This window comes from Ascaphus truei, chromosome 3, assembly GCF_040206685.1.
Source record: "Ascaphus truei isolate aAscTru1 chromosome 3, aAscTru1.hap1, whole genome shotgun sequence".
Classification (NCBI taxonomy): Eukaryota; Metazoa; Chordata; class Amphibia; order Anura; family Ascaphidae; genus Ascaphus; species Ascaphus truei.
This window is the reverse complement of record NC_134485.1, coordinates 355,370,744-355,395,099: the sequence shown is the minus strand read 5'-3', so window position 1 is coordinate 355,395,099 and position 24,356 is coordinate 355,370,744. Positions and strand designations below refer to the sequence as shown.

Sequence of the window (24,356 nt, the reverse complement as noted above, 5' to 3'; positions counted from 1 at the left end):
GAGATGATGAAGGGTGCTAGGGGAGATGGGTGCTGGGGTAGATGGGTGCTGGGGGAGAAGGGTGCTGGGGGAGGAGTGCTGGGGGAGATGATGAAGGGTGCTGGGGGAGATGATGAAGGGTGCTGGGGGAGATGATGAAGGGTGCTGGGGGAGATGAAGAGGGGTGATAGGGGAGATGATGAGGGCTGATGGGGGAGATGATGATGAGGGGTGATGGGGGAGATATGATGTTTTGTGCAATTTTTGTATGTCTGCGGTCTCACCAAATAAACCCCATTTTATTCAACAATGTTGTCCTGCCTAGTGGATTGATCCAAGAAGGTATAAAGGTGTTAAAAGTGCTGGTCTTCCGTGAGAGGCTTTTAAAAAAAGAAATGTATAATTTTGAATAATAAATGCTGTTTTACCCGTGCGGCCCAAATCTGTTTTCCTTGGAGCATTTTGGCCCTTCTCCCTTTACAAATTGTGCAGGCCTGTGTTAAACAAATACAGCGAACTTGTGCTCCTCCCAAATTGTCTTGCATTTTATTACTGTATATTTAGATTTTGATTCTGTATTATAACAAAAGAATCATTAGTAACATCTTTTGATCAAAGAATTTAATCCTGCTAACCCCATCAAGGTAAACTTCATTTAAGCAGGTACCTGCACTAAATGTATATTTCTTCCTGTCCTATGGATTAAACATCTTCACTGTTTCAAGAGAAGGTAGCAGACTGGGACTGAACAATTAGAGAACATGTAAAATATGTGAAAGTGCCTACAGGGTTAAAGAAATTAAACATTTATGCTATCTGAGATTCGGTAAAATCCCCTAAGCATTATGAAGGTAAAATTGTGATATATATAATTACTTTTGTATGGACAATTTTCTTCCCTTTCCCTAGCAGCATACCCCATATTGAAAGTTATAGTGTTGCTGATACATTCTGTTATAGAAGGAAATCTGAGTTCACCTAATTCTGTTTTGCAATAAGGTGTCTTCTAACATGGAATGTGACTTATGGAGTAACACAATTGAGTAATTATGGCCCATAATAACTGATTATAAAAAGCATAATTCTTCACAATTTAGCAACAAAGTCGAGTCAGCCTGGTACAGTATTGTGGTTTTGGTTCTAAGTAAATTGAAAACTTAGATTTTTTTCCTGAAGTCAGTTAATTCTGAATTTGTATTATCAGGAATATGTGAATTTGGTCACAGAAATTAAAATATACAGTATAAACTGAAGCTATTCTGTGATTCTTTTAAAAAATGTCTGTAAGGACTCTTTTCCACTTCTGGAATATTTTTGTTAATGTAAGTAGTGCATTAATGCCGCTAAGAGCTTCATAAATATCAAAGACTGGTAGCGCGTGTGCATAATTTATAATGCAGTTAGTAAATGAGTAGCGTTATCTGCTGTGTTTGCTATTAATATTGTAGCTCCTCCAATGACAACCTGTGCAGCTTTCACCAGGGTTCTTAATCTGTGCCATCTCCTGAGTTCTTAAGAAATGAAAAGTGAGGCACATCAATAGGTGACAGCTGCCTGTGAACCTCATCTAATGTGTTACACTTATGTTACTATTAGTCTGAATCATGAAGACTAAAGAATGTACTGTAGGTACTACATTTTTTTTAAAAACCTCAATCGCTTCATAATTTCAATATTTATTCAATGTCTTGCTGATGTTGCTGTATTTAATAGCAGCTCTCATGTGACATCTATCCAAAGCCCTGAATGCTAATTTAGCAATCAGGGAGGCATACAGTTAATTTACTAATAGCCCATTTGCATTTGAGAGCAATGGGCATCTCTCAAATGTGCTCTTTTCACACTTCTCCTCCTTTGTTTGCATGGCTTGAACTACCCTTGGACGCTAATCAATGATAGTAATACAATATATACATGCAAAACACAGTAGTACATGGTGACAATGCACTGAAGTGTCACTACTGTATGGCCAGGACGTTGCTAATTTGTGTCTGATATAACTTACTGCTGCAGTGGCCTTGTCAAAACAATACAAAAATGATCTTCCTGCTTATGTGTGATAGTTGAATGTACAGCAACAATGATATTGTACAATGCATGTATGTGTTTACTATTGTAAAGAGATACTTTACAACCAAGAAAACTCTTCAATATTGAAAATATTTGCCAGTATTATTCCGTATACTTTGCTTGAAGGTCGGACACCACGTTTCATGACTAAAAACAGACATGTGTTCTCCTAGGCTTGTGTTGTGTAGAGAACCACCACCTTGACAAATGGCGAGTTGTCAGCGGCATGTTAAGAAGACGTGTATATGAAAAGGCAGAGACACATAATAGCAATGTTAATTCATTTTATATAACAACATAACTTGAAAGGATATTTCTTAGTGAATATTCAATGACATGTCAATATATGATTAATTAAACCCTTGCCTGCCACAGATGCCAGCAACATATTGCTTTGCAGTGCATTTCTGGCCCCTCTGGTAACAAAGGGGTTAATTGTAAAGTAATCGGGGGAAGTGCACAATATGGAATGACACACAATGTTGTCTAACCTAAAAAATGCATCAAAAAGTGTTTTGCATTTATAATAAATACTAGACACAGATTTTAAAAAAAATGGGGCATTATGACACAATTTACAGAATATCAGCTTTTAAACTTTGCTATGTCTGTACACTTCCAACGGACATGCAAATGAAAATAAGCTTCATAGACACCGGACACCTATTGTACCTTTTGCTATAGTAGATGCCACTAAATATTAAATTAGTCCATGGTATCGCAACTTCCCAAGCATCTGTTGTTTATTTCCTTAGTGTTATTCAGTTAACTATAATTGATTGAATGGATGTCCTTCGGTTATTTCTTAGCAGTAATCGGACCTTTCTTGGAATATTTTGACACGGATGTTACTTTTTCTTGAACTTTAATTCCTGTATTTTCTTGCCTATTTTGGAGATAGTGAGACACAAAAACAGGTTGCAAGAGTAATATTAAAATGGGTAGAGACCGATATAGCAAATCTAGAAGCCAAACAAAATATATAAATAACTCTTTCATCTTTTGTAATAAGCCTATAACATAATGAACATTTTTAAGGAATGACCAATTCATTACAGGTTATGTGCCCATTCACATATATAATACAGTGCAGTAAAATGCAAAATACAATACTATAAAAAAAATCCACTAACCCTTTAATCCATTGACACTGTTTTACCTATGCCCTTAAGGGGGGCATAGATAGCCACACTGGCAACCTACTACCCAACCCTCTAGCCCCAAATCCCCCACTCCCCCCCTCCTAACACCCAAAGTAAGTGGAAAAAGCCCTATTATCCAGATCTGGATAATAACACATTTGCCCATTAAATATAAACCATTAGCTCGCAACCCTATAGTAAATAAAAGTTGTACATACTCCTACCAGGATGAAGGCCACCCTCCTGTTCATCCTCTTCCGTGGCACTAACATTAAAAGAAAAACAATAGCTACTGGCCAGTAACCCCTTCGTTACCTTAGTAATCGCTATGGTAATTAAGGTTAAGGGGTTATACCCCTGCTAACCATCTGGGAGGCAGCTACCCCCATCACCACACACAAATGGTCAAAAGCACTAGTAGTCAAATAGAACTAATAGCGCTTTTGCCCATTTGTTTTGCAAAAAATAAAAATAAATATACACAATAAAACGAAATTGACTTTCAATACATTCAAATAAACAGTAGGCAATAAACCAATACCTCTTTACTGTGATTATCTGTCCTCAACAGAGGGTACAGATAGCCAGATTGGCAACCTAAAAAAACCTAATCAAATAAAATCTGACAGCCAAGTATCAAAAGGCATTGATTGTCACTGTCATCTATGCCCTCAACGGGCAACATTGAGTAAGAATGGGCATCCCCAAACAAATACACAATTAAATCAAATACAATCAAAGTGTTTCTTACTCTTGCCGGGATGAAGGCTTTCATCCTCAACCAACTGCTGCACCACCAACCCACGAAGCAATGATCCTCAGCTTGAAGTACAGCATAATGTGCAGAAGTCCACGATCCTCAGTTACATGAACAGTTGTAACCTGTAAGTAGATCTTCTTCTTTCTTCTGTTCTTCACCAGGTCAAGGAGATGTTGACTCACCATCTTCTTGCTTTCAAATGAGATGTGAGAGGCCATCTCTAAAGGCCTGTGACGTCACATTTGACTGACAAATGGTACATCCACCAATCAGATTGGTGAATGTACTATAGAATGTGCCACGCATCAGGTCTGGCAAGGAACGACTACCAAACTTGATGGAATCACATGGTACTTCCACCAATCCGATGACAGGGACATCTAAACTAGCCAGAGATACCGGCACCCCCTACACCTATACCGGCACCCCCTAGGCCTGTACCTCGTTAAGCAGGGGATCCCTGGACCTGAAATTAATGCGGTTCAGCTCTGGAACACCCCCTGCTAAAATACTATATTATTAAAATTAAAACTGCACAATCTGTTTTAAGAGCTCTGCAGGGAGATGCAGATTCTCTCTGTACAGCCCTTTCAGACTGCTGGAGTGAAATAGAACGTTAAGTTTATTTCGCTCGTTAAGCAAATACAAACTAGTGCGGTCTGTAGGCAGCTTTCTGCAGCGATCGGAGGCGTGCGGGGGGGGGGTAGGGGGGGGCGTGACCTAAACAGGACCGGTGGGCGCGGACATGAACTTGATAGGCTGCCATTGGTTCGAGGAGGACCTCCCAGTTCCAATGCTTTAGTGAGAAAACTGTTAAAGCAAAATGTAATGCTATTTATATCATTAGGGAGAAGGAGTGGCTCAGTGAGTAAAGACACAGACTGGCAGTGAGTTTTAAGTAGGGGAACCTGGTTCAATTCCTGGTGTCGGCTCCTTGTGACCTTGGGCAAGTCACTTTATCTCCCTGTGCCCCGGGCACCAAAAACATAGATTGTAAGCTCCAAGGAGCAGGGACCTGTGCCTGCAAAATGTCTCTGTAAAGCGCTACGTAAAACTAGCAGCGCTATACAAGAACATGCTATTATTATTATTATTACTTTTATTTTTCACAAAATAATCCCATTGTGAAGTGTTGCCACACAACTAAACAAAACCTCATAATGCCCTATATAAAAACAAACGAGTCTTTCGACAAATGTTAAAAGCTGGGGAATTAGTCAGTTGTTTAAGTATAATGACAAAACAGTGTCTCAGCAATCATCAACTGTTATATATACTGTATGTAACAGGGTATGTCTCTTTATACCTGTCTTTTCCCCTGTTATGTAAGTCCCTGCTAGCTGCAGGCTTTAACAGGTTAAATCTGTGGGACTTTGACCCCCCTTGTGCTCCTCTTTGATGGACAGGAGTGCGGTGATGATTCATGGCCTGTGTAAGCCTATCAGGGATAGGAACAGACAATAAGCCCGCCTCTGCTTCCTGTGAAAGAGGTAGAGTCAAAACTTATTCAGTCCTGCTTCTGCTCTTGAAGAGAGAGAAAGTTCTGTTCCTGCTCTAAGGAGTGGAGGAAGCAGAGAGCTGTCAGTCTCTCCTATGGCAGGATGAGCATGCTCACTCCAAGCCTCTGAGCTGGGGGAACATCATATTCAGCCAAAGGCCCTATACTATCAGGGCAAAGCACCATCCAGAGGAGTGGAACCTCTGAGACCATGCACCAATGTGAGGAAGAACTGCAGTGAGTGCCAGCCAATAAAGATCCTGAGGGGCTGAGGGGGAAAGAGTGCAATAGTGGGGGCTGACCTCTGAACATCTTGGAGCCCACTACTGCTGGAGGCGCTAAGCACCATGAGAAGAACCAGAGGAAGAACCTAAGCCTGTCCTGAGCTCCACAATACCGCAGACCTGCTCAGCTCTCCTGACCCTAACAGGTATCGCACCACACACTAGGTAGCATAGGCTGTGTAATCTCCCACTGGGGGTGGGGGGGGGGGGGGGGGGGAAACAGTGCTACATACAGTATACTCAAAAGGCAATGGTCAAAACATCAGCAGCACAAATATGGTCTCTCTTTTGAGTTCTGCCAGACCTACAATTTTGATTGGCTGCCTTAAAGTGATATCACACACATCGAGCTGAAGTTAACAAGTGGTGCCTCACTTGTTCATGCCAGGCTGACGGCGATCTCCCCTCTTCATTGGCTCACAGCGCACCATGTGAGGCGTCGCCGCACGGGAACACAATCTTGTTGTATCCCCTGCTGGCTGACGCGCCACAGGGCAAAGTGGAACAACAAGCACGGAGACACCAGGGCCAGGTAGAAAGGAGGAGCGACTGGTGAGAGGCGCACACTGCTGTCAGCAGCGGGAACCTAGCCTTAGACATACAGCTGGAGGGGCCAAACTATCCCTCCCCCTCAGCTTGCAACTCCACAAACCCAGACTTGTTCCTGTAAATCAGGGCTGCACAACATAAGGCACAACATGCGGCCAGCCGGGGTACCCCGTGCGGCCCCCCTTCAACCCCCCCTTCTTCACCCCCCTCGACACGCTCCAGTAGGAGCGCGCTCCAGCTGTGTCTGTGCGCGCTCTCCCCTAACCTCCCTCCTCCAGCCTCCAGCACGGGGACGCACTCTAGCAGTGTAGCGCGACCCGGTACTTCCGGGTCTGCTGCTAGAGCGCGCATCCCTCACGCTTCCCTGCCATCACCAGGTAAGTATGGGGGAGGGGGCTGCTGACATGGGTGGGGGGCTGCTGACATGGGTGGGGGGCTGCTGACATGGGAGGGGGTGGGGGGCTGCAGACATGGGATGTGGCTGCAGACATGGGTGGGGGGCTGCTGACATGGGAGGGTGGGGCTGCTGACATGGGAGGGGGGGCTGCTGACATGGGAGGGGGTGGGGGGCTGATGACATGGGAGGGAGTGGGGGGCTGCAGACATGGGAGGGGGTGGGGGCTGCTGACATGGGAGGGGGTGGGGGGCTGCTGACATATGGGGGGGGCTGATGGAATGGGCTGGGGGGGCCTGCTGAAATGGGCTGGGGGGCTGCTGATATGGACTGTGGGGGGCTGCTGAAATGAACTGTAGGGCTGCTGAAATGGGCTGGGGGGCTGCTGATATGGGCTATGGGGGGCTACTGATATGGGCTGTGGGGGCTGCTGATATGGGCTGTGGGGGGCTGCTGAAATGGCCTGTGGGGCCCGACTCTGTTTTCCTTGTGAGGGGGGAGAGTGGTGTGAGTTGCAGGGGGGGAGGGGTGTGAGTTGCAGGGGGGGGAGAGAGTGTCATATTGAGGGAAGAGAGACATGGGGGGCTGCTGACATGGGATGCTGACTTGGGGGGGATGCTGACTTGGGGGGGGGCTGCTGACATGGGATGCTGACTTGGGGGGATGCTGATTTGGGGGGGGGCTGCTGACATGGAATGGGCTGGGGGTATGTGGAAGGGGTATTATTTGTTTGATGTGGAGAGGGGTATTGTGTGTTTGATGTGGAGGGGGGTATTGTGTGGGTGAGGGGGAGAGATGGGGGTATGAGAGATAGATGGGGAGTATCGTAAAGGTTGATAGTAAGGGGTTCTGGGGGAGATATGAGGATGATGATGATGAGAGGTGCTGGGGGAGAGATGATTATTTATTTATTTATTTATAAAATATTTTACCAGGAAGTAATACATTGAGAGTTACCTCTCATTTTCAAGTATGTCCTGGGCACAGAGTAAAATAAATAATACATGGTAACAAATACAGTTACATAAATGAACAGGGTATACATTATATACAAGACATTGCGTGCACAGTTAAAGAAAATATATATTATGGGCGTATGAAACAGTTACAGACCAGATTAAAATGTGAGATAGCCTTAGATTTGAAAGAACTTAAACTGGTGGTGGATGTGAGAGTCTTTGGTAGGTTGTTCCAGTTTTGGGGTGCACGGTAGGAGAAGGAGGAACGTCCGGATACTTTGTTGAGCCTTGGGACCATGAACAGTCTTTTGGAGTCTGATCTCAGGTGATAAGTGCTGCATGTGGTAGGGGTGAGGAGCTTGTTCAGGTAGCTGGGTAGCTTGCCCATGAAGAATTTAAAGGCAAGACAGGAAAGGTGAACTTTGCGCCTAGACTCGAGTGATGACCAATCTAGTTCTTTGAGCATATCGCAGTGATGTGTGTTGTAGTTGCATTGGAGAACAAAACGACAAATTGAATTGTAGAGGGTGTCAAGTTTGCTAAGGTGGGTTTGGGGTGCCGAGCCGTATACTATGTCTCCATAGTCAATAATTGGCATTAGCATCTGCTGTGCGATACGCTTTCTGACCAGGAGACTTAGGGAGGATTTGTTCCTGTAAAGTGCCCCTAGTTTGGCATAGGTCTTGGTTGTCAGGATATCAATGTGCATCCCGAATGTTAAGTGAGAGTCAAACCATAAGCCCAGGTATTTAAAACTAGTGACAGGGGTTAGGGTGGTGTTAGCGTTGGTTCTTATCAGGAGCTCAGTCACTGGAAGCTTTAAAAATTTAGTCTTGATCCCGAATACCATTGTGACAGTCTTGTCAGTGTTTAAAAACAGTTTGTTTTGGGAAATCCAGTTTTCGAGTCTCAAAAAGTCAGACTGAAGTATGTGTTGAAGGTCAGAGAGGCTATGGCTGTGTGCATATAGGATTGTGTTGTCTGCATACATGTGTATTGAGGCTTCCTTACAAGCTGTGGGAAGATCATTAATGAACACTGAGAAGAGTAGGGGCCCCAGAACAGAGCCTTGCGGGACACCACAGGTGATATCCAGGGGGTTGGAGTTAGAGCCTGAGATGGACACATGTTGGGATCTTCCTGATAGGTAGGACTGAAACCAGTTTAAAGCAAGCTTCCCTATTCCAGAGCTCTGGAGTTTGTTGAGCAGGATAGCATGATCAACTGTGTCAAAAGCCTTTGCAAAATCTAGGAATACTGCACCAGTGAGTTGTCCCCGTTCAATTCCACACTGGATTTCATTGCAAACTTTTAGCAGGGTAGTTACGGTGGAGTGTTTGGGACGAAACCCAGATTGGAATTGGCTAGGGAAATTTGTCTTGGTATAGAAATCGCTTAATTGGGAGTGGACACATTTTTCCATGACTTTGGATAGAATTGGGAGAAGTGAGATTGGCCTGTAGTTTGAGACAGTGTTTTTGTCCCCACTTTTGAAGATTGGGACAACTCTGGCAGTTTTCCAGGTCTTAGGGATATGGCCTGCAGACAGGATAGAGTTGACTATGGACGCAATTGGTTTGGCAATGGCTGGGGCACCAAGTCGTAGGAACCTAGATTGTAGTAAGTCAGGTCCACATTGGCTGCTTAGTTTTAGTTTGAGGAGCGCTTGTATAATCTCCTCTTCAGATACTGGGCTAAATTGAAAATTGTGGGCAGTGATGGGAGGGGGTGGGACTATAGGGGTACTCCCAGGATGAGATTCAGGTTTTTGGTTTGGGCTGCGTTTTGCTAATAAGTTAGTGGCGCACCCCACAAAGTAATCATTGAATGCATTTGCAATGTCAGTGGGGTCTGTCAGAGTAATATCCCCCTTAATGATATTACTTCGTTGTTGATGGTTAGGAGGCTGGAATATATTGTTGATAACCTTCCAGAAGTTACAGTAGCTGGGTTTGTTGTATTTTGGTGGAGATTGTCAGAGTAGTATTGTGCTTTTGCATGCCTTGTTTGCCTTGTGCACATGTTCCGCATGCATCTGTAGTGATTGAGATCCTTGGTAGTGCCAGTTACTTTGTAGCTTTTCCACAAGGTATCCCTGAGCTGGTAGAGTGCAATAAGGTCAGTTGTAACCCATGGAAGGTGGCCCCCCCGTACCCTTATTTTGCGTAGTGGAGCATGGATATCGCCGAGTTTTAAGAACTCTGATTGGAAATAGTCAAGCGCAGAATCAGGGTCGGGAATTAAATCGATTCTGTGCCATGGGCAGTTGGTAAGGTCATCCAGAAACTGTTGTGGGTTAAAGTTTTTAAATGATGATGATGATGATGAGTTTACCCGTGCGGCCCAATTTTTTTTTCCTTGGAGCAGTTCGGCCCTTCTCACTTTACGAGTTGGGCAGCCTGCTGTAATTTGATACACTCAGCAAGTGAGGGGAAGGGATCTTCCAAACGAACCATAAACCCTAGCACTGCCTGCTCTTACCAGGACTAAGGCCTGGGACATAGTAAAGAATTTGGTGCTGTTGCTTGCTGCCGCTCGCTCTACCAGGAGCTTTTTGCTGTCCTGGCAGAGGAGACAGCAAGCGCGCTTGGGAGGCAGATATCACTGTGTGTGTGTGTCACTTGGTAGCTGTCAGTGTGTGTGTGTGTGTGTCATTGGGTAACTGTGTGTGTCACTTTTAAGTGGTCTGTGTGTTTGTGTGTCACTGGGGAACCTATGTGTGTGTGTGTGTGTATATTATATAATATTTTAAAATTAAAAAAAAAGACATGTGAGAATAAATTATTTATTAACATTGTGCAACTTTGATAAATATATTCATACACACACACACACACACACACACACACACACACACACACACACACACACACACACACACACACACACACACACACACACACACACACACACACACACACACACAGTGACACACACACAGTCACACACACACACACACACACACACACACACACACACACACACACACACACACACACACACACACAGTGACACACACACACACACACACACAGTGACACACACACACACACACACACACACACACACAGTGACACACACACACACACACACACACACACACAGTGACACACACACACACACACACAGTGACACACACACACACACACACACAGTGACACACACACACACAGTGACACACACACACCTCTGTGCTGCTTCTACTCTGTCTGGTCTGGTGGCTCTGCTATCTCACCGACACACACACACACACAGTGACACACACAGTGACACACACACACAGTGACACACACACTCACACAATGACACAGTGACACACACACACAGTGACACACACACATCTCTGTGCTGCCTCTACTCTGTCTGGTCTGGTGGCTCTGCTATCTCACCGACACAGTAGGTAAAATGCCGGCTGCAGCCCCATTGGATGGGAGCAGTCACGTGACCGCTCCTCCGCTCCCCCATGCGGCAAAATTTCAAACTTGCCTGTTTCTTCTGATTTTCTCAGCCTCCGCACGCATCAGCACGCATGCGGAGGGAGAAACTATAGCCGCGCTGATTACAGATGCAGGGGCTTTGTGCATCTGTTCAGTGCGGCTCAGCCCGCCTCAGCGACGCTGATTTTACTATGTCCTAGGCCTTATGTGCCAGACCGGGGGGGGGGGGGGATAGTGAGGATGCTACATATGTGATGGGCGTATATAACAGTTACAGGCAAAATTCAAATGAGAGACAGCAGAAGTCTTGAAAGAACTTAGCCTGGTGATGGCTTTGAGAGTCTTGGGTAGATTGTTCCAGTTGTGAGGTGCATTTGCTGAAAACATGACTGTCACCAAAGCTGATATAGGGAAACTGCTGCACACCAAAATATATAAAATAAATTAGATACAAATGCCGGTGCTCCTGGTTCAGGATTCTCTGTGATAATCTAATATAAATGAAAGGTATAATGAACAGGGCTCCACAGATTTTAAATATACTATTTATTGCCAACAGAATGACGACGTTTCGGCCATATATGGCCTTTATCAAAAGCAGAATGGCATCTGCTTTTGATAAAGGCCATGTATGGCCGAAACGTCAAGTCATTCTGTTGGCAATAAATAGTATATTTAAAATCTGTGGAGCCCTGTTCTTTATACCTTTTGTCACCAAAGCTGAATATTTTCCAGCTTTGCTGACAATAATTCTATTTATACTGTATAACTAGTTAACTGTTGTGTACAGTATTTCCAGTTGAAGCTTCTGTACAGTGTGCATTGCATCTGGTTATCTGACTCTTCTGCGTTCTTAACAATAACATGTCATCAGATAGCCATGTGCCTTTCTCGTTACCATAGTGTACAACACTTGAGCTCTTCTCTTCCTAGCTGTATCACTGATCCACAAGCAGAGAATTTTGTGCCCGGACTAGCTGTCTTGCCAATAGAATATACTTCATAAAATGGTAAATGGAAAATTCCTGAACTTCCTTTGCTGTGCAATTTTCTTTTATTAGTGGGGAAAAAGTTTCTGAAGCATCCAAAAGTCGTGGATAATTACAACAAGAATCCTGTTTTAACTACATGAAAGCAAGAGACTAATGCATATGAATTGCCACACAGGCTCTAACCTGTAACATGAAACAGGCAAATCCGTGATAAACCTACATATATAGAGAGCAAATGTCCTTCTCATTTGAAGTTCGACTTGCATTATGATGCATTCTTTGACATTTTCTGTTTTATTGAAGAATCTTATTAGCAGGCAACCTGGATGTGCTCAGCAACATTAAATATTGAATAAAGGACATAAAACAATATGCTAAGAAAAATCCAGTCTGTGCTTCACCCAAATTCCTGCAGTCAAGATCTAATTGAGGGAAACTCGTTTTCCGATGGCACAATCTCCCCAGTGCGATTGGTTCGCAGTACCTCTATGTACGTGGTTGGTGAGGGGAAGCAAAAATTGAGTGAATCGTTAAAAAAATACAAAAGTACAACTAACATAGAGGCTTCTGGTTGTGGCCACAACAAAGATGAAGACAGAGCATGGATGTTTGCCAAGACTCAAGATTGCTTGCAATATCTTCAGGATCTTTTAGCACTAAGGAAAAAATATCTGAGTAGCCTACACAATTTGAGGTCTATGAATACCGCCTCACAATGTTCCCCTTCATCCATCAAGTCTTCCAAAGCAGGAGAAAAGTCACCACCCCAGAAAATAAGAGCATGTAAGGTATGAGGCAAATGTTTTAATGCTTAAACTAGTTACAAATACAATATATGGTATGCCTGGTGTGTGCAGCACAATTACTTTGGAGATAAGAGACATATTACTGCAGTGTATTAAGAACTGAGATATATAGCCATATTTTTCCTTTTCAGGAATCTTCAGGGTAATATTGTTTCATCTAAATCTGTGACCATACATTTGATATGATTTTCTACTGCAATGCATCCTGGCAAAAGCACAGGATGAGATTGTTTAACTAGTAGATACAGTAGTGTGAGTTTGCGGAACCCAGTGTCAACTTCTTGTGACCTTTGGCAACAACCAGTAATGGTGGGTCTTACAGCAAGGCACCTCTACGCGGCAACTGTGTAATAGCCAGGGCCGCACGCAGACAGATTTCCCGGGGCCCAGGACTAGAGTAATGTTCGCCCCCCCCCCCCGTGTCAGTGGTATTGCGAGCCCCCCCCCCCCCATTTCCCACCTCACGACCCCCTCTATTTCCCCCTTTTCCTATGTATTTCTCTCCCCTCCCTCACTCACCCCCCTCTGTCTCGCATGTATTTATCTCCCCTGCGTCTCACTCTTACTCCCTCTTTTCCTCACTCACTCCCACCCTCACCCCCTCTCCTCTCACTCGCCCCCACCCCCTCTCCTCTCACTCGCCCCCACCTTCCGTCAATTACCCCACTCTCACTCAATCCCCCCACAAAATACATACCAAAAAAACCCACCCCCACAATACATATTAAAAAGTCTACCACCCACCCCCCATACATATTAAAAAGACTCCCTCCAACTCCCATACATATTAAAAAGACCCCCACTCCCCCAATACATAGTAAAAAGACTCCCACTTCCTCCCATACATAGTAAAAAAAAAAAACACTCCCAATACATAGTAAAAAAAGACCCTCACACTCCCCAATACATATAAAAAGAGCCCCACTCCCCCAATATATATATATATATATATATATATAAAGAGCCCCACTCCCCCCAATAAATATAAAAAGACACCCACTCCCTCAAAATACATATAAAACAAATAGACTTAACTTGGGGATGGTCAGGCTGGGCCCGGTATCTGCGAGGGGCCCCAACCTCTGGCCAGGCCTGGCGGCCGGACCCCGTCCTCCATAAGCGGTAGGCTTTTTCCTCACTCTATCCCACACCGAGATTCCATAGTCAGCGTGCACCGGAAGGTGAGGCCCAGCTTACTTCCGATGCACTGATGTCCAAGGGGCCCGTTGCGCACCACAAGTTGGAAGCTCGGCGTGGGACACAGTGAGGACGAGGCCTACAGCTGATGGAGGGCTGGGGCCCGGCTGCTACCGGCAGTCGGGCCTGGCCACAGGTCAGGGCCAACTTGCAGCGCTGGGCCCGGGACACCTGTCCCTGCGGTTTCCCCCTGACGGTGGGCCTGGTAATAGCAACCACTCAGCTGCCTGATAACAGCAAAATATTTTATGAATAACCCAACTTTTATAATTGTAAACTTTTAAAGCCAGTTTTTTCCATACGTGTAGTTTGTTATAGATAGATGTTAAACAAAAAATAGTAACAAAACGATAAAAGTGATTGCTTTATTCAAATGACAATTGTGGCTTAATATTATTAGAAAGGAGAAAGAAACGAGAGCCCTTAAGTGTATGCACTTTTAACCCACTATATAAATAAAACGTAACCTTTACTATTCTATTAATTAAAATAAATCAAATCGAGACCATGGGTTAAGATATACAGTGTTAGATGGAAGATGCAAAATAAAATAAAATCACAGAGGTAACTGAAGTAGGAGATGTCATTGGTTCTGAGGTTCCCAGTGACCTCTCCTTCAACAGTTCCCTTCATGATTTACGAGATTGCACAGATCTGGTCTACTAAGATGAAAATGCATAACATCCAGATAATAACAAGAATACTCGTCTACATATAATATTAGTGCTTGCAGTTATAATCCATAGAACAGCAGAGGTGGCACCCATTTTCTTTTAACCTATTAGAGTGAAATTGCCCATATTTTGTTGAACTTTTATTTAATGTCCCCTGGCCTCAGTAACACATAGCCCTTAGTACATATTATTAATTTCCACTTGAAGAGCTTTCAAGGTTACAAATACAATCAACAGAATAGATATCCCTTGGAGGTATTCTGTTAGTAGACAGTGGGCACTGCAGCCCATCAGCTGGTTTAGCTCACACTACTAGAGCTGTTGTTCTGAATAACAGAGATTGTGTGGGTTCAACTGCTGATCCTGTTGGGTCTGACACCATACGCCATTCCAAAGGTGCCTTAGACTTGTCAACCCAATTACACTTTGTATGATGTGGGCAGGGCCGCCGACAGATTTCACGGGGCCCAGGACTAGAGTTTAGAGCAGGGCTCCCCACGTGTCGGCGGCCTTCCGTGCCACCGTTCACACCATCGTGAGCCACCTCCTCTATTTTCACCTCCCCACATGTATTTATCTCACTCTCACCCGTCCCCCCACCCCCTCTCTCCGCTACCACTTAATTACCCCCCTTTCATTCAGTCCCGCTCCCTCAATCTCCCCCACAAAAATTACTCCTCCACTCCCACACACAAAATGCAACATGCACAAAATGCAACACACACACACACCTAAAATGCAACACACACACCTAAAATGCAACACACACACCTAAAATGCAACACACGTACACACACCTAAAATGCAACACACGTTCACACACCTAAAATGCAAAACACGTACACATCTAAAATGCAACACATGCACTGTAAAAAGCGTGAATAAATAAGAGTCATAATCTGAGGATCATTGCAGAATGACAAATAAGTTTATTGCAGTGTACGGTGCAGACGCAGAGGAGAGTTTCAAAATAAAACTCTCCCAACGACATGGTGGCATACAGGCCTTATTATACACAAAATACTAAGCCCACGCCCCCTATACGAGGTTGCATGTGCGTCACTACGAAAACAAAATATGAATATGAACACATTGAGTTAATAATATTATTATGGGATGCATAAATGAAATAATTCAGCAATATTCTTTATACAAGCCGGTGACTTTTACTCTACATACAGGACTTCATGGGCACCTCTCTCGGAATGCGAGACATGGTGTTATGTATCTTTTATTTTCATAACATTCGTGCTTTGCTCTTCTTTTCAAGGTCTTGTGGCTTAGTTAGCTGAACAGCTTAATATCAAAACCTTCAGGAGTCGAAGAGAAAAAAAATGTGTCTTTATACTAACTTCCATACCAACTTTCATACAGACAATAGACAATATCATGCACCTAAGATGGATGCCGACTTAAAATGGTTGCTTAGATCCCAGTGCTGTTATGTCAGACCCCCCCCCTCCTTGCATCATATTCTCACTTTGTCAGTTCATACACCTAAAATGCAACACATGCACACACACATAAAATGCAACACACACATACAATGCAACCCACACACACATACAATGTAACACACACGCATACACAAAATGCAACACACACTCTTGTACCTTACATCACCCCGCCTTGTATCTCACCTCACACCCCCCCTTGTACCTCACCTCACACCCCTCTTGTACCTCACCTCACACCCCTCTTGTACCTCACCTCACCCCCCCTTGTACCTCACATCCCCCCCTTGTACTTCACCTCACATCACCTCCGCTGCACATCTCCCACCTTGTTTTCAGTACCACAAGCCACCAAACTTCTGGCGCGGGGGGCGGGGCCTGCACGGGAGGCCGCAACAGCGGAGAGAGGTGCCTGCTGCAGTGGGGAGGAAGTCTGGGGCCCAGCAATCAGACATGGAGTGGCGCTGGGGACGGCCAGAGGTCAGGTCCAACTAACTCAGTGCCAGCCTGAATGGGCCCCCCGCAGCCTACGGGCCCGGGACAACTGCCCAGGCTCTCCCCCCGTCGGCGGCACTGGATGTGTAAGCAAGTGGAATAGCTTCCTGCAGTTACTTTATTTTACAATAAATTAAACTCCACTATTTCAATTCAACGTGTCTGGCACTCTGGCAGATGGAACAATGAATATTTTTGTCCCTGTTCTGTTATACCGTAGCCATTTTTGTGCATATCCGTCATGTAGCACCAAAATTTGTGCATATACCTGTAGTAGCTGTCTTCCCCTAGCTTTCTTTAAAAGCAGACCACACCCACTTCCTGGTTGACAGTTAAATGTTCCTTGTGGAGCACATCTGAGATACCCGTGAGATACGCTAATAGCTAAATTAGCTACGTGTGAGTAGTGAGCAGCTCAAAAGTAGGATGTGACAGAGAGTATCACTATCAGTTGGTTTAGCTCACACTGCTTGTGCTGTGGCTTAGAAAAGCAGTGGTTGTGGGTTCTAGGTCTGTTAGATCTGACATGATCCAGTCATTAGTTTGGAGCCTTAGGCTTATTATGAACTCTCTATATAGTTGGTATGGAAATCTTTTTAGTAGGTGTGGGACGGGGCTCGTTTAAATATTCTTTACATAGTCATTAGCATATCACTGAGATGTCCTCCTTTTTCAGCAGAGGCATGTCTCCCTAATTAATTTGGAGGGACGCTTGAGGGGATATACAGTATATGCACAATTCGCGACTGCTAATAAAATTAAGAGTGTGTGTGTGTGCATGTTCCTCTTTAAGAATTTGTCTGCGTATTGTTAAAATCTGTCCAGGAACTGATTTTTCATTACCTGTGGAAAAAGAACAAATCCGCAATAGCGGGTTTCAGTTTTGGAGAGTGATCCTCGGAAATCTGCGAATCAAAGGAACGGCTGGATTTGAGGCAGATCCAAATACACAAAAATAATTTGCCCATCTCTAATTGTAATCAGGCTCCCCTGCTTCAAACTTTGTGTCATTGTTTTCACAGTCAGTGTCTTTACTCACTGAGCCGCTCCGTCTCATTATGAGTTTTCTGTCTGGCCTGTATTTAACAAACTGGATCATAAATATTTTTGTGAAAAAAAATTACTTTTGTATGTCCCTTTTTTGAGTACTTCAGGGGTATCTGTGCCTAATGTTAATTTGTTCATGCAGATATCAAAGGACAAGGCAAGCCAACATCCCAATACTGATATCTTAGATGCAATCGCTTATTTTGACTCAGTAATTGCAGAGTTGGATGCAGATAAGCAAATAAGCCTACCAAGAGCTGACTTCAAGAATGCAGATGTTGACTTTGATGGTATGTTAACATACTTCTATACACATAACTGCATTATTTTGAACTATGGATAATGATTCTGTTATAAAATAACTGTTGGTCGTGTAATGATTCTCCTACCTTTTGGAGGTGAGGGGTAAGGGATATGTGGGTATGAACATGACCGAAAGTACATACAGTAGATTACATGAAGTAGCAAGGCTTTATGGTAAAGAACACAAACTGAATGATTGCAGGTGACAACTCTGCCCCATCAGGTCCCAGCCCAGAAGCCTTTGGAATGTACAGGAGACACACAATCTCTTTCAAAGTCCTGATTCTCTGGGTTATTTCCAGCAATGACTGAACAGGACATGACTGAGATATAGGCAGATACAGTAAATAGGAAGCCAGTGCAAGACTGAAAACTGGAGCAAGACTGGAACCTAAAACTGGACTGGGACTGGAGCAGATCAGGAAGCCGGAGCAGGAAATTTAGGCGGGGGAGGATAGGGTGAGGGATGGGTGAAGCATCCATAACCACAAGAACCAAGCTTAGTTGGTATATTTTATGGAAGTATCCAATAATTCCAGGAGCATGGATGTTGTGTTCTGGATTTCACAACCATTCCACTGGGCCATAGCCCTCCCAATCAAGCAGGTATTGGAAATTATTCTGACTCTGCCTACAATTTAAGATGTGGCATATAACATATTCTTCCTATTCTTGGGTAAGAACCATGAGGGTGTAGATTCTATATTGGAATGTAAAGGCTTTAAAAGGCGGACATTGAAAATTGTATTGTTCTTCAAGGTGACAGGTACAGTAGCTGACGTTTGAATGCTACTGAGTATGAATGACATTGGTCCAACAGAGAAAAGGGGTGCAGGTTGCCATTTGCGATCAGCAAACTGCTTGTACAAATAATTTGCTTTATCCAGATGTTACTGTAATTCCTGAATATATAAGAGGCAGTCAAAATCAGCTGAAATCTACTGAAGAAATCGAGTGAAGGATTGTACTGACTGAGTTATTATATGCACAATCTGCAAAGAGAAGAAGGGAAGCCCAATTGTTCTGTTTATATGTCAGGAAACATGAGGTATTGTTCCAATATTTGATTTTCTCATTCGGTTTGACTGTTCGACTGTGGATGATATGCGGAACTGTGAGAGGAGACAAAATATTTCCTTCCAGAAATTTGAGATGCATTAAGAATCTTGATGGGAAATAATGTAGATGTACAAAATAAGCCGGTTGCTAGCTCGAGCCGCGCTGCATGTGTGATAATCAGTAGAAATATATTGATTTTGTTGCTCAGGTGACAGAAATAGGCACTATATGAGGGATATTAGGGTAGCCTCCAGGGGGAAGTGCGTCAGCATTATCACAGATAAAATAACAGCTGAAATGTAGGCACATAAGTCCAATTAGAAGCTTGTATATGGCGTGGAGTGTACTGTTTACTCACGATCTGTCGCCATGTCCCTTATGCTCGTGGCCACTTAATTGCAGTGAAGCACAGCGTTTCTGTCAGCGTCTTGTCCAATCCTAGGATAGCAGCAGGGTGAAAAGGGATCGGTGTGACATCCAGACCTGAATGAACAATGGAACTCACCAGCCAAAAATTGAATAAAAAAACTTTTAGACTACATAAAAAATGTGAAACATCCACATGGAGAACCTAGCTCCTCCTCCCACGCATTTGACGCCGTCAGTGCCGCTTTCTCAAGGAGCATGACAAGAGAGGAGGGGAAGTACTATTTACATCCCTCCTCTCTGATTAAAACATTGCACACATCTGTGTGCTATACAAATGTTCTATGTAGTAGCAATTATGTGGACTGAGCACGGGCAGACATAATTACAGGAAAAAACAGGTGCACTAAGGAAAAGAATCCTGAATAAATTAACCCCTGAAATATAACTTGTAATCAACAATTAGTAAAACATTATTTCTATCTAAACTAGATCATTATACTGTTTAGAATGAGTTAATAAATAATGAAATCATAAACATATATTTAGTGTCATGATAATTAACCAACACTATAATGTATCAAAATATATGTTATCATAAATATAATTTATAATCTATAATAATTAACTAAAAAATGTTGATGGGGTTGATGGATTCATTCTTATTTAGTGAACCAATATTGTTGCACCATAACAAAGATGAAATGGGTTGAGGTACCTCGCACCAAACACTGTTATACTAAAGGGGTCGTATGGAGGTTGTGTGCTACCAGGGAGATAGACAGAATGTCAGAGAATAGCCGTTTGTAACTAGGTAGTCATTACCACTAGTAGAAATCCCTATTATTGGTGCACAACAGACCATAAATTATATAGGTCCAATGATGCTCACATTGAGTCTGTTAAAATGTTACACTTTATTAAGACCAAATGTCTACACAATATTTTATACTCGATTAAAGTTAAAAATGGTTTTCTTACTTGGTATTAGGTATTGTATACACTAGTGCTCAAAGTCTCAGCAGCTCTAGTTATAGACACTAATAGATCTTTTATTGGGGGGTCAGAGGGTGGTTATTAGTCTATTTATAGATAGCCATTTTATATTGATAATTTACATTATTGGGACTTAATAAAAACAAAGCTAAATCATACATCATTTGGATTAATTATTTAGCTTAGGAGAGGAATGGAATGGTATATACACAGTAGCCCTTTGAAAATTCCTGTGCCTCTGCTGTGTGCCTTTATCTTACGCAATGTGGCTCATTCTTAGTAGTAGGTAAAGTATCGGAAAGAAAAATGTGGGCACCTTCGATATTAATTTGCATATCATACTGAGAAATCCTTGAGTAGACGCCACATATTAGTGTATGTTCTTATGTAAAAGCATCATGCATACATTAGAAACCTTACATATATCAAGTGATCTTTGAGTTTTCAGTATAAGATAGTGTTGGTAAAATCTTTCATTTAAAAGCAAAAATGCTGATAATTTTAAGCATTCCATTTTTACTTTTTGTGCAAGGATAAACATACAAAATGTACACAGCTTTCAGGAATTCAATGCTTGAGAACTTCAAATGTTTCCTTATTTCTTTTTCTCAGTTGCCACCAGTAGCAGTGAACACAGTTTACATTCAAACTGGATTCTCCGAGCACCAAGAAGGACTTCTGAAGAAGCTTCAACAGTAACAGTTGCTCAAAGTCAGACTTGGAAAACCAGTAAAGGGACAGCGAGCTTCAAGAGGATAGAGAGATATCCAGTCTATTTACCCAAAGCGGTAGAAGGAGCTTTTAACACACTGAATTTTAAACCTAATTCAAAAATAAAATAATTTGGTGTAGTTGTGAATTTGTTGTGGCCCAATAGTACATTTTGAGGAAAACCAAATCATCATGTGACAGTTCAAAAAAAAACAACATGCAACACAGATTTTGTGCAGTTCACATCTGTGATTCACTCTTTGACTTACATAGAAAAATTGCTAGCAAAAGAAGAGTTTAAGTGACATGGATTTGTTATCAAATTTGAAAATATGGAAAGGACTGCATATGAACAGCAATGCAAAGTCACTGTGGATATAAGACATTGGATCGGTTTGATGAAATGCTTGTCAATCATTCAGCAATGTGTTTGAAAAAGTCTTCCAAGAATTTGTATCAGTGAGGTTTTGGCAGTGAAAGAAAAAATAAAGTTGGATTTCAAAGATGCATGTCAATATTAATGTGTCAAAGGCTTTTAAATCAACTTTTTCCAACTTTCAATCAAACATTATAATAAAAAAATATCTGAGACAAGGAGGGGTTAGGGAGGGAATTATACATATGTTAACATAATGCAGCACGTCTTCCCAGTATTTGCCTTCAGTATGATCTGTCTGCCTAAGAATCTTTGTAAAATATAACAAACATGAAACAGATGTTTCTTGAATTTGATGGAGCTCCTAATGGGTAGAATATTAATCAAAAGTGAGAGGCATGGGGCTGAATATTAAAACAATACATATTTTGTTAATATTTTGATCAAATATCTTCATGTTTGTATGCTATATTCCTTAACTTTATTAGGCTGTTGCACTCTGGAAGCAAACCAAGAATTGAAGCGTCTTTGCATCAACACAAAGAAAATTGACTTTGATGTGCAACAATGTTATTCCAGCTGTGTTAAATGTAAGAAGCTTGCTAACGTTGTACACATACTATGAGCTCAGGTACTTACACCACTTCCCACCTGGAAAGATTTGTTAATCTGATGACACATTAGAGAAAGCAAAAAGTGGTGACCAGACACAGTGTCTGCCGTGGTCACGCTGTGCGGGGTCAAGCTTCCGGATCAGACAAACCACAGCAATATTCCTCTGGCGCTTGAGTAGCCACAATCGTGTTAACGTAACTTGGAATGTAACTACTAGATGCAGTTGTTTTGCTGCTGCCGCTGTTCAGCCACCGAAGGACACGTGGCAGCCGCCACTTAGCCTTTGGATAACCCTAACCCTTTCGGCTCAGAGGTAGGTGATTAGTGTTAGGATTATGAGTTAAGTTTAGTACAATTATAGTAGCCCGCACACGAGCGTGGGGCCAGTAAAAAGGGGACACCACACCAGGATGTATACGACATATTTATGAATAGTAGGAATAGATATACTACACAGGTTATCAGTAACCATGTGATCCTTATGACTAATATCACTGCATCCAAAATACAACACAAATACTACCATCGCAGTACAACCAAGCGCTGTGCATGTGTGTGATTGTTAGTCACTGTACCAGGCCTCCCAATCCTGGGTGATTAGGCCGTGCCATGATACCGGTATCTCGTTGGAGCTCATATATTAAAATGACTCTGCGGGGATCCACTCCATCAGCCATCTGCTCTGCTTCTCTGCAGCTGGGCTCACTCGCTGATTAACTCTCCTGCTCCCATGTGGAACACACACAGGTCCCTCTGCACAGGAGGCTCTGACACAGCCTCACTTCCTCAGCTCATGGCCCCCCTCATAGTCCCATCTCATTCACAGCCTTCTTACTGGCTTAGCATAGTCATATGTCCATGGAGAGGAACATGCTAGGGGGCAGTGTTCTGTTATTGCCGGACAGACACAGGGAGTTACATAAATATACATCAATAATTAATCCTTTGTTTTTACCAATGTAATGGCATATATTGCCAATCGGTTAGGAGCAAAATCCTGTTAACTATATTATTATTTGATTAATTATATGCAACTATGTGCTTCTTTAAAATTCCATAAAATCATCGCTTATTAAAACTAACTTCTAGGCTTTGCGTGCCCTTTACTTTAGGTAGTTACGGCAAAATTATGCTAATTTCAACTCGACAATCACACAGATTTCTGTTTGAAGCAAGTCGTTCAAGTTTTGCTTATTGGTTGCTCGTAGTGTTGTAGTATTAGTTTGCCCTCTGATGAACAACGTGCAGCTCAACATTTCATGAGCAATCTCCTAAATTTAGCATAGGTTGAACTTGATGGAGATATGTGTAGCAGAGTATTCAGCCACAATTCTAGGGGCGTTTATACAGCTCCTCAGACTGAATCTGAGGAGGCAGAGGCAGACTAAGAACTTTATTCCCTTGAACTCTGACACAGAGCAAGGGATACATACCCCGGGATGTGCTAGGTCGTAAGGAGCGAGGAGAGTTTATTTAGATGCCCCACATCGTGGGACACCGCAGATGCCTGTCTCCTAAGAGGGAGGCTACCGTTGTTGAGGATTCCAAAGGGAAAGTGGTACCCACCATGCACCAACGACATCAGGGGTTAGCGCTACCTCACACACACCCTATGACCTTGGGCGGACGTATACTACCCCAGGGGTGTTGGGGATAGAGTTGTATTCTCCCAGTAAGAGGAGAGGGGAGGGTGCTGGTATTACTACTGTTCTTATTGCTGTGTTGTGTTATTATGCATATGTGTTATGTGAGACCCTGCTGGTAAAGTATTCTAATGTTTATACTGTTGTGTGAGTGGTTAGTCACAAGATATATATAGGTTCCTGTGAGGGATCATCTCATCTGTGGTGGGATCCTCACAGGTGGAGGTGCTGCATCTTGCACCCCAAGCTCCCTATGAGCGGAGGCTTAGGCCTCCTGTGTCCCCAAACAGGTTAGCACCACAGAACCAGTAACACCCATTACCAAGCAGATCTACCATCTACTGAAGTAGTGCGATTTCGCTGGCAGCAAGGGTCAGTGACGTCAGCAAGGGGGAAGGCACAAAAGGCAAGATGGAGATATAATCGGCTTGCCGCCAGTCACGTGATGCGGCCGTCTCTGTGTATCACAAAATCCATAGAGTACAGCGATTTTGGTCTCCCTGTCGCTACACAGTGCGGTCGTGCCCACTATGGCCACCCGCGACGGACT

At 43.2% G+C, this 24,356-nt stretch overlaps 2 protein-coding genes across 2 annotated transcripts in view; both read left to right on the top strand.

The window, feature by feature from the left end:
• LOC142490133 (guanylate cyclase soluble subunit beta-2-like) overlaps positions 1 to 24,356 on the top strand; it is a 431,574-nt gene that overhangs the window by 219,636 nt on the left and 187,582 nt on the right. The gene's annotated exons all lie outside the window — the stretch shown is intronic.
• Positions 12,001 to 21,560, top strand: C3H13orf42 (chromosome 3 C13orf42 homolog). Its single transcript, XM_075591960.1, has 3 exons — positions 12,001 to 12,852; positions 17,880 to 18,027; positions 21,074 to 21,560. Exons 1-3 carry the CDS (start codon positions 12,436 to 12,438, stop codon positions 21,301 to 21,303), a joined length of 795 nt encoding a protein of 264 aa, XP_075448075.1. The 5' UTR covers positions 12,001 to 12,435; the 3' UTR covers positions 21,304 to 21,560.

Excerpts from the sequence above, each read along its gene's own strand:
- C3H13orf42 (XM_075591960.1), top strand. The coding sequence starts at position 12,436 with ATGCTAAGAAAAATCCAGTCTGTGCTTCACCCAAATTCCTGCAGTCAA. Across the intron at positions 12,853-17,879 it reads AGAAAATAAGAGCATGTAAG|ATATCAAAGGACAAGGCAAG; the intron begins GTATGAGGCAAA and ends TTGTTCATGCAG. Across the intron at positions 18,028-21,073 it reads TGCAGATGTTGACTTTGATG|TTGCCACCAGTAGCAGTGAA; the intron begins GTATGTTAACAT and ends TCTTTTTCTCAG.